At 43.0% G+C, this 10,786-nt stretch overlaps 1 protein-coding gene across 3 annotated transcripts; it reads right to left on the bottom strand.

The window, feature by feature from the left end:
- Positions 1-202: 202 nt before the first annotated feature.
- CCNG2 (cyclin G2) lies at positions 203-10,467 on the bottom strand. Of its 3 annotated transcripts, none has more exons than XR_004350108.1 (8): positions 9,047-10,467; positions 8,820-8,957; positions 8,037-8,174; positions 6,333-6,583; positions 6,062-6,140; positions 5,862-5,960; positions 2,468-3,345; positions 203-1,652 (listed from the first exon to the last, which is right to left on the bottom strand). XR_004350108.1 is itself a non-coding variant. In XM_032633445.1 (8 exons), the coding sequence occupies exons 2-8, from the start codon at positions 8,955-8,957 to the stop codon at positions 1,529-1,531; spliced, it is 1,035 nt and encodes a 344-aa protein (XP_032489336.1). In that variant the 5' UTR covers positions 9,930-10,454; the 3' UTR covers positions 203-1,528. The 3 variants fall into 3 exon arrangements, 2 of the variants coding, with proteins under 2 accessions (XP_032489336.1, XP_032489337.1); XM_032633445.1 differs by having other exon boundaries at positions 3,140-3,345; positions 9,930-10,454; XM_032633446.1 differs by having other exon boundaries at positions 3,140-3,345; positions 9,047-9,915.
- Between the last annotated feature and the right edge of the window lie 319 nt (positions 10,468-10,786).

The raw sequence follows: 10,786 nt of genomic DNA, 5'->3' as shown, positions 1-10,786 counted from the left end.
TGACAGATTCACTTTCAGTATCTCCAAGGCTCAGGGCCAAACTGCAGTGAGGAAATACTACCTGGAGAACTTCTGGTAACCAGAGACAGGGCTTATCCTGGAGGCACTCCAGCCTCACTTCAAGCCTCCCCTCTGAAATACAGCAAGCACCTTTTCTTTTTCACCAAAAAGGTAAAAATTAAAATGTGACTGTAAACAGGAGTACAATTCATTAATATTTTTATTTTGAGTTGTAATCTATTATTACTTCAAAAAGATTCACTTCAAAAAACATCCGATGGATGCTGACTTACCAATAAAAAAGTAAGTCATCGTTATATGATTTATAATACAGAATACACAATAAATTATATTTACATGCAACGACTAGACTATCACACACACGGTAAAAAAATACAGGATTTTTATGTACATTTTTAAAGATTTACATTTTCATATACAGTTTATAAAGTTTAAAAAAATTCTCTGTACAAAATCTCCCATGTACAGAGTTTATAAATCCCTATTCTTATGGCTGTACCACCACACAGATACGCTTAAAACTATAATACTACAAACACTTAGGTTTTGTTTTCTTTTTTTACACTTCATATTCAGTCGTGGCACCCATGTACAATACCATTATTTTTGAAACGTGAATTACAAAGGAAATACAATGTAATCATGCAGACTTTTTTAATAGAAGAAAATGAGACAAAATGTGCTATTAGGTCAACATTTATCAATTCCATAGTTACCTAGTTCTGTTCAACTTGCTGCACTGCTCTCATACAGGTACGTGCAAAACTAGATTATGGATTGTTTTAAAAACATTAAAATAATACTGTAGTCTGACAACACTTACTCATTAGGAATGCAACTATCCAACAACCCTAGTCTGTTGCTTATTTCTGTTTTGGCAGAAACCTCAAAGAAATGAAGATATTACATACTGAAATTCACAGAAATGTCAACATTATAATTCCTAAGTTTCTAGAGTCTGCATCAGATAGAACACTGATCATTTAAAACAAACAAACAAAAAAAGGTTTTTGACATTGAAGAGTATATTCTCTGCTCTGAGAATGGGGGGGAGAGAGACCTAAGATAAACCATTCCAGGATGGCCCACCGCCCCTGCTAAGGAAGCACTTGCACACTCCCGGTCGGTTTCCATAGAGACACCTGAAGGCTTTATAAAACAGCTGACGCTACACTACTCAACTTTAAAAATCTTCTTGAAAAGTAACCAATTGAAGGTATCAGCACCTTCCCTCCTCCCCCACGTAGCTAAAGATCAAGGAGAAAAATAAAGTGCCAAGGTCTGAAGTACGGTTAATTGTTTAAGAGGCACTAACCCATTTGATGGCTTAGGATTAAATATGAAAATAGGCCAGATCTGATCTGAATAATAAATAGAAGGTAGGTATTCCAGAGTCTATGCAATTCCTGCCTAGATGGGGGCTGCACCAGGAAACTACCTACTCCCCCATTTATTGCTTTGAAACCTGTACACACACTTTCATTTTGGACCCAGAACAATGAGATTTCTAAGACGGAAAGCACAGCGTCTGTGCCACTTTGAAGCTGAAGAAGAAAGTGCACTCCTGACCACTGTGAGGGGAGCTGCTGAGGCTCTCTTCTCCACAACTCATATCTTCACAAGAGTCCTCACTAAAAGGAAAAACAGAGAGAAGAGGATCCCATCATTTAAAACACGTCTAAATGTCGTACAGGCAAAATTAAACTGCTGAACAAGTAGCTCTAGTCTCAGGATTTTTACATTCAAAATTTAAGCTCTACAGAGACAAAATTTAACTTAGAAGGACTTCCTAAAGTGAAGTGTACTGTAAGCTCCTTAGAGAATACAGATTTGCTTAAGAGGTTTAAACAAATTACCACTTGCCAAACTATTATTCTTGTACCAAGTAATAACTCTGTCAGCAGTAACTATAGAATTCTAAGTACTTTAAATGCAGTAAATGCAAACTAATGACAAAGATCTCCTATCACATGGTTTTGATGTCTTTCTTGCATCAATAATTGCATCACTGAACTTCTCAAATATCAAACTAAGAAACCAACGAGCTAGAAAAATGGAACTTCTGGTCTCTTCTCCCTACAGCATAAAACGGTGAAATTCAATAAAATTAAATAATGCACTTTACTAACAAAAATAAACTCTGAATAAGACAACGGCATTTGACAAAACTAAAAATCTCTACAGAACTCTGCCGCATCAGTGGTGGTAGTTCCCTTTACTTTCAAGTCATTTAACCGCAGCCTCTTTCCATAGGACCATTATAAAAATTCATACTAATGTTAAAAAACCCGGAATGCTGTTTTTTTTAACTAAACTATTTCAAAAAGCAAAAAAGATGGGAAACAACCAGTTTTTTTAAACAGGAGCAGTGAAATAAGTCAGAGAACAACAAATACTGTATGATCTCACTTATATGTGGAATCTGAAAACACAAAACAGAACTCACAGATGCAGAGAACAGATGGGTGGTTGCGGAGTTGGGGGGAGGGGGTGGTAGGTGAAGGTGGTCAAAAGGTACAAACTTCCAGTTATAAGTCCCGGGGAGGCAATGACGTATAGGATGCTGGTTTTTGTTGTTGTTGTTTTGTTTTTTTTTTTAATTTTTATTTTATTTATTTATTTTTGGCTGTGTTGGATCTTCGTTGCTGCACACGCGCTTTCTCTAGTTGCGGCAAGCGGGGGCTACTCTTCGTTTAGGTGTGCAGGCTTCTCATGGCGGTGGCTTCTCTTGTTGCAGAGCACGGGCTCTAGGAGCACAGGCTTCGGTAGTTGTGGCTCACGGGCTCTAGAGTGCAGGCTCAGTAGTTGTGGCGCACGGGCTTAGTTGCTCTGCGGCATGTGGGATCTTCCCGGACCAGGGCTCGAACCCGCGTCCCCTGCATTGGCAGGCGGATTCTTAACCACTGCACCACCAGGGAAGCCCCTGTTGTTGTCTTTTAATAAAGAAAAAAAGTGGGGACGGGGGGCACACTTCCAAACTATTGCCTATTTTAATAAAACTACTTCTGGTTAATTTTCTTATCCAAAGAAATGATGCTATCAGAGGTAGGGGCTCTAATACACAAAAATCAGTAACATTTAGTCTGGGGAAGTGTCATTAGTCAAGGAACCTGCTTACCTTTCACTTTCATCAAAACACCCCACCTCCGGTATTGTGGGCAACTCAGGAACACTGTAGTAGCTATTGTGGAGGTTCTGGGCTGTGCGCCTTGAAACAATCCAAACCAACTTCTTAAGGTCTGGTTTGCAACATTCAGGAGAAGAATATTCAGCTAGGCATTTAGAAACTAACTCCCTCCAGTAAACAAACTCGGAGTCATTAACCTGAAAAAAATATTTAAATGAAGAGGTTATGACAGCGGTTCCCAAACCTTGCCGCACCTTGGAATCACCTGCAATCCTTAAAAAACACCTGGCTCCCACCCTCAGATACTCTTATTTAATTGATATAAGGTGTCATCTGGGCATCGAGGGTTTTTAAAGCTCCCCAGGTGATTCTAATGTGCAGTCAAAGTTTGGTAACCACCGCTTTAGGGGAGGAGCACCACAGGTATAAATCGTTTACATAGGATTCAATACAGAGAATACTCCGCCTGTCTTAAGAAAGCACACTCACCTAAAAACACTAGGTCTGTTAATAAATCAGTTATCAAGTATATACTTTGACAGTCGCAATGCAAAGGAATTTAACATAACTTATGTTTCTGTAACATAGCATGACTTGGATTGCTAAAATACGCATTTACATTAAGACACCAGATATATGCAAATGGAGAAGTTGGCAGTGTGAGAGAAGAGGAATTCCCCCAGAAGGGCACAGTTCCTCCACCACTGGGGAGTGCCCTAATTTATTTCATGGAATCAATTTTCACCGAAGATGTTTCCAAATGACATTATTATAAAAGGTTTAGATTCAAACTAGTAAATTCGTGATTAAAACAAAAGCTGGAAGTTACGTATTAAAACAAAATGCTTCACGTTGCATGTACTTGACCACAAAACAGATGATGATTTTATATCATCTTGGCCTCCATTTCCACCTAATCCAGTCACATCTTAATCCCCCTGGTAGCCTGGCTTCTACCACTCTCTTATTCTCCTGACATCACCTCCTACATCCCCTACGTGGGGAAACTGCCAACACTGAAAACCCAGAGTTTTAATCAACCACTAAGCAAAGGACTCCCCAAAATTTCTTACGGTTTCAACTATTATTTCCTCATGGGAAATTGCTAATCTCAATCTCCAACTATAATTTATCCGGAGTTTTTAGTCCAGACTGCCAAGTACCTGCTAGACATCTACCTATCTGAAAGGTATACAAGTACCTAAAATCATACTTCTTTGATCACAGTTAACTTCTCTCCAATTTCCCTCAATGGTACCAATATTCTCTCCACCATTAGGTCCAAATCTTGGTCATTCGTGACTCTTTGCCTCATTTCCATGCTTGGCCTCTAAAAACCACTGAGTTGGGTGTACTACTTCCTGCTTGTGACTATCACCTAGATATTCTATCTAAAAACCGACCCTAAAATGATTCCCAAACCCTTCTAGTCCACCAGCTTCCTAGCCGTAAGCCTTTGCTGCCCAAACTTCCACTGTCTAAGACTGTTTTGGTACAACCAGGTTCCAAGTCATTGTGCCTCTCACGGTCTACCCTACTTCTGTGCTAACCAAATCCCGAACTATTGCCTATGTTCAGACACAGACCCTACAGGACTGCGACACAGAACAGTACATGACAGAACACCCTGCTTCGTGTTCAGTTCCATACTTCTCCAACTAGACTATCAGTGTAAGAAAAAGGACTGTGCTTATGTTTGGTTTACACCTCTTTATGATTGAAAAAACTTATCAGGCTAGCCTGACAAAGGAGTTTAAAAGAAAAACATAGCCAGGGCTTCCCTGGTGGTGCAGTGGTTGACAGTCCGCCTGCTGATACTGGGGACACGGGTTCATGCCCCGGTCCGGGAAGATCCCACATGCCGTGGAGCGGCTAGGCCCGTGAGCCATGGCCACTGAGCCTGTGCATCCGGAGCCTGTGCTTTGCAACAGGAGAGGCCACAACAGTGAGAGGCCCGTTTACCGCAAAAAAAAAAAAAAAAACATAGCTGATGTTATCTTGGTAATGCTACTAAAGGGACGATGACTCAGTCCTACAGATGTAATGGGATGCCATTCGTGCATTTACTAACTCTACTTCTTAATATGCGTTTTATTTTTTAATAAATTTATTTTTTATTTTTGGCTGTGTTGGGTCTTCATTGCTACACACAGGCTTTCTTTAGCTGTGGCGAGTGGGGGCTACTCTTCGTTGCAGAGCACGGGCTTCTCATTGTGGTGGCTTCTCTTGTTGCGGAGCACGGGCTCAGCAGTTGCGGCTCGTGGGCTCTAGAGCGCAGGCTCAGCAGTGTGGAGCATGAGCTTAGTTGCTCTGCGGCATGTGGGATGCTCCTGGACTAGGGCTCGAACCCGTGTCCCCTGCATTGGCAGGTGGATTCCTAACCACTGCGCCACCAGGGAAGCCCTTAATACGCATTTTAGAACAACGTGCATGGGGCAATGTAGACCGCTGTATTACCAACTGGCAAGAAGACTACAGAAGGGATGTCTAAACGCAGAAAGAAGCTAGCCTAAGTGACCGGGTTCCCTTCCAGCTTAATACTGTCTGGGTTGAAGCTGCATTTGTAGAACATCAACACTTAAGATACAAGAATAAATGAGTAACAGTTAAGAGCCCCATAAGGTGTTACTTAATGATTAAGTCACTACAGAAAAGATAAAATAAGACACTAGGAAAAAACTTGCTTTAAAGAATAAGTTCTGAAGATATTTACCTTGGAATGTTTTTTAACAAGCAGGAGAATTTCCAATAATTCAATGGACTTCAAAGTTCCTACTTCCAAATTGAGAAGGCACAAAGCTAATACAGATGGCTACAAGAAAAAAAAGAAAAATAATTTTTTTAATTCAAAATGGAAACTGCGGGGGGAAAAACAGAAACTGTGAAATATATATAAGAAAGAAATTGACTTACTTTTGCTTTTGAAAAGATAAGTCGGCAGCAGCAAGCTTTCAGCTGAGCTTCCAGTTTATCAAGGCTCAGTATTTCTTTCCTATACAATGAAAAGAAAGAACAAAATATTTATTTATTAAACTTCTAAAGATTTAAACAATTCTAAGGACTTATTAAAAGTCCAAGCTGAAAGTTTGGAGCAGGTAAAAACAAATTTCACTAGAGTTCTAATTCTTTACTGTTACTTATAGCAATGCTCAAGTAGAAAATCTTAATTTTTAATCCCGCCTACCTTTCTGAAGTATGACAAAGTACTATAGTATGGTATAAGTGCAAAAAGTTTAAGGCAGTAGTAGCTTCCAATTCATAGTGCAATTTTTCTGAAATGATTTTTTCCATCCGTTTTATGTCAGAAGCAGTACATTTACATTGGCTAATCCGGATTACATCAAGAGTAGATGGAATATTGCATTCTTCTTCAACTATTCTAGCAGCCAGCAAAAAACAACAGACTCCAATGCAGGACAAATGTTTAGGTTTCACCTGAAAAACAAAGAACAAAACATTTCTTCCAACAATTGTCACTTTAAATTAGCAAAGCACACACTTAAAAAAAAGAATATTGTAATGAGCCCCTATTCTTAAGACAGAACACAATCAAGCTGCTTCCCCGCACTTACCCTTACACACAGTTATACTTAATCGTTTTTACATTTTAAGCTCTCTTAACCTCCCTTTAAAAAACAAAAAAGACATTTTCAGCATTTAAATTACTTAATTTAAATGCAGGTAAAAATTTTTAATGCAAGTTCAAAAGCTAGGTTTCTCACAGTTATACATTATATTTCAAACTTATGAAATTCATAATAGTACAACCTCCCCCACAATAAATTAAGCCTTCCAACACCAAGAAAATATACTTCTTTGGATATAAAAATAATACATTCATCTTTGTGTCTTCTTATCTATTTAAGAATCATCCCATGCTTCACTGCAAATTTCCCCAAGAGAGATATTGCATCAGATGTGCAGAGTAGAGCATATGTACAAGCTGCCATGGACAGATGGCTTCCCTTTTCAGTGCCCTGAAAACTGACCCAGCAGCTGACAGCAATCCTACTGGCAGAAGTATCACCACATTTAACAGTTACTGGTAATTGTTTTTTTTTTTAATTTATTTTTTATTGAAGTATAGCTGAATTACAATGTTAATTACTGCTGTACAGCAAAGTGATTCAGTTATACCTATATATACACATTCTTTTTCATATTCTTTTCCATTATGGTTTACCACAGGATATTGAATATAGTTCCCTGTGCCATACAGTAGGACCTTGTTGTTTATCCATTCTCTATATACTAGTTTGCATCTGCCAATCCCAAACTCCCACTCCTACCCTCTCCCACTCCCCTCCCCCTGGCAACCACCAGTCTACTCTCTATGTCCCTGATTCTGTTTCTGTTTCACTGATAGGTTCATTTGTGTCGTATTTTGGATTCCACATAAAAGTGCTATCATATGACTTGCTGGTAATTGTTAATAAGGCTGTGGCTCCCTGCTTGGAAAAGATTTCTCATAGTGAAGGCAATAGGTCCCCTTTAACATACTGCTATACTTCCATTTGCCATGTTTCAAGTGTTTAAAAACACCTAGGCTCAACAGAAACAAAACAGAAGATGAAAATATGAAAACCTTATTTTGAGAGCTATGTATATAGAAACACCTAAAAAAACAGTAGTCTTCATTTTTTCACATCTTTAAAGAGAAGGTATGTAAGAGGTACAGGAAAACCTAACTTAAGATACAATAATACGCTTACTTTTGTAGCCTCTTAATCCGGACTAAAGATCACAATTCCAAATATTAAAAATGTTTATGTACAGTGACATAATTACATTCATTTGCCAAATATTTACTGAAACCTTGTATTCTAGGCATCGTGCTAGGCACTGGGTATAAAAAAATGAAGTTTTATTTATAAAAACGATGAAATACCTTCATAAGAGCCAAGAATCTGTCCAAAATATTGACAGCCAGGACAAAAGTTTCAGTGCAAGATCCAAAAAAGTTGGTTAAACTCCTTAAATCTTCTACTTTGGCATTTCTCAATCTTGGACACAAAGTGTTATCATTCTGCAACAAAAACCAAGAGCCAAAGTTTATGACTGTCTTAGAACTACAATGGACAATACACACAGATTCAAATAAGGTAAATTTTTCCCCTGCATCTTCAAGAATACAAAGCACTACAATTTTTCAGATACAAAGTGTGTATACAACACTGCTTTTTAAAAATATACATCATAAAAGACATTCAGCAATTCAATATAAAGCAAACTGTTGCCACACTTCCAGAGGATAAGAGCAAACATAATTCAATTCCCTTGTAATGGACATGTAGAAGGTTCCTTGCTTGTTTTCTTTAAAAAAAAAAAAAATCACTTAAGAGCCTACTATACAGAAGTATTGCACAGGCAGAGGGTATTTCCACAAATGACCTGCTCAATTCCCAGGGAGTCTCCCACTCTGAAGCTGCAGGCTGGGGGGGTGCCACATTTGAAGCCACACTTCCCTAGATTTAGTATCACTCTCATTCTTGCTAAGAAACAAAAGCATGACCCTGTATTAAGATTTATCTTAGTACTCTAGGACGACCACTTGTGGTCTTAAGAAACTTTGCAGCCTTTAGTCTAGATTCAACTAGAAAAAAAAAAAAATTAAAGTTATCTGCCCAAGCCCTGTCAGCGACTAGAGCAAGTTATCTTTCCTGGGACTTACCTCCGGGGTAGCCTCGATCAAGCTCAGCCCTTTTTCTCGAGGTTGGAATCTCTGTTCCTGTTCTAGGTAGAGGTTCAACAATCCGAAGAGCTGGACCCCTTCACGACCGGCCAAGTACTCTGCCCCCAAATCCTTCATCTGTAGCAAAGACACCACACACAGTTAGAATGTATCCTGGAGTTGGGCGGGGTGGGGGGGGGGGGACACAAAAGAGCTGGGGCCAATACCTCCAGCGAGGGGCGCCCCAGCACACCCCAGAGAAAAGCGGGTGAGGGCACCAGTCACGTCCAGCCGAACCCCGGAGCAATCCTCCCCCACCGCCAGGGAGGTGTGGCAGGGGGAGGGGCCGTGGTCACGTCCGCCGGCTAGCGCTGGGTCAGACCGGCCAGCCCCGGTCTACCAGCCGTTTCACAAACAGGAAACTGTCCTCTGGCGGCGGTGTCCGGACGGTCCTCTCCACCTGAAGTCGCGGGCGGAGGGGTTTCTGCCCAGTGGAACGCACTGGGGACTCCGAGGGCAGCGGGTCCGGGAGGTAGGGGCTTTGCACAACGTGGGGGGAGGGAAAGTCTCGCGACTGAACAAAGAACCGGAGGGAGGAGACTCCCGAGCCCCGCCCCTCCCGCGGAGCCCATTTCCAGAAGCCCCTCTCGCTGGAGTCCAGCCCCAAAGCCTTCTCCATCCGCTTCGGCAGCGCCTCCTCTGAACAAAACCCGAGGGGCAGAGACCTAGGTCCCAGAGAGCGCTGGGGTGGCGCGGCCCACCCGGTCGGCAGCCCGCCCCGTGCCTAGACAATACCCTTCCATCCACTGATGCCCTGATTCCGCAACTCTGCGGAGACCCGGAGCTGTCAATCCAAGAAGAACCACCCCAGCGAGCCACCGTGACAAAATGAGGGAGGGGGGGGGGGACACCAAAGAACTGTCTTCAGCCTCCTCGACCCTCCATCCATCCATCCCATCAGCATCTCTCCGCCTCTGGGCGCCCACTGCCCCAGGGCTGAGGGCAGGACCGGAATCGCTCCCCAAGCTGAGGGGTGGGCACTCTGACATCGCTCTTCGCAGTCCCGACCATGAACAAAGAAGCTCCGCGATCCCGGGTGGGCCCACTCACCGTGCTGGAGCCGCGCCTCCACCGGCCCGCGGCGTCACGGTCGGATGGGACTGGGCGCGGCGGGGACGTCCGGACCTGCCTCCGAGGTCAGGCACCCGCCGCCTCAGTGGTGCCCCCGACCGGCATCCGACCCTTCCCCCCTGCCACCGCCGCCTCGGCCTCACAGCCCCGGCTTCATCCCACTCCCCGCGCGCCCACCCTCCGGCTGGGGCGCTGCGCCGGTCCCTCAAGCCCTGCCCCACTATGGGTTCCACCGCCGCTGACGCTGCCACCACCGCGGAGGCCCCAACAAAACCCCTTGTTTTTGTTTTGAGTTTCCGACGCCCCCAAGGGGGCGGGGCACGTGACTCCTCGCGGAGGGATCCGCCGCCTGCTCAACAGACTTTGAAAAAGAGTCCCTCCCCTAAGTGTACGTCTCCAGCCAGCTTTGTGGCCTCGTCAACTCGCCTTTGCTTTACTGAGCCACTCCTCCCTCCCAAGGAGGAGGATGGAATTTGGGCACGGCCTTATTCCTCGATTGATCCTACGGAGGAAGGAAAGGGAGTGATAGGCGTGAGGGGCGGAAGGAGATAGTTTCTGGTCGCTTTGCACCTTTTAAAGGTCCCCGATTTGTTTTGTTTTCGCTGTTTTGAAAAGTCCGCCCAAAGTAGCGGGCTCCCCGATTGGATATCGGTGGGGGGCGAGCAGCATGCTGAAGCTCTGATTCAGTCTCGAATCCGGATTGGCTAACTGATTATCCTTTGAGCCCTCTGATTGGTTTTTCACTGTATCCTGCGCTTCTATCTGCCTCAGGGCCTTAGCAACTCTGGTGTCTGAATTGCGCATGCCTGGGTGGACCTCTTCGGAGAAATTCACTA

The sequence above is a fragment of the Phocoena sinus genome, chromosome 5 (genome assembly GCF_008692025.1).
Source record: "Phocoena sinus isolate mPhoSin1 chromosome 5, mPhoSin1.pri, whole genome shotgun sequence".
Lineage (NCBI taxonomy): Eukaryota > Metazoa > Chordata > Mammalia > Artiodactyla > Phocoenidae > Phocoena > Phocoena sinus.
The sequence above is the reverse complement of the archived record's forward strand: the minus strand, read 5'-3'. Positions and strand labels throughout refer to the sequence as shown.

Excerpts from the sequence above, each read along its gene's own strand:
- CCNG2 (XM_032633445.1), bottom strand. The coding sequence starts at position 8,957 with ATGAAGGATTTGGGGGCAGAGTACTTGGCCGGTCGTGAAGGGGTCCAG. Across the intron at positions 5,961-6,061 it reads TTATCTTTTCAAAAGCAAAA|CCATCTGTATTAGCTTTGTG; the intron begins GTAAGTCAATTT and ends TTTTTCTTGTAG. Across the intron at positions 3,346-5,861 it reads TTGTTAAAAAACATTCCAAG|GTTAATGACTCCGAGTTTGT; the intron begins GTAAATATCTTC and ends TATTTTTTTCAG.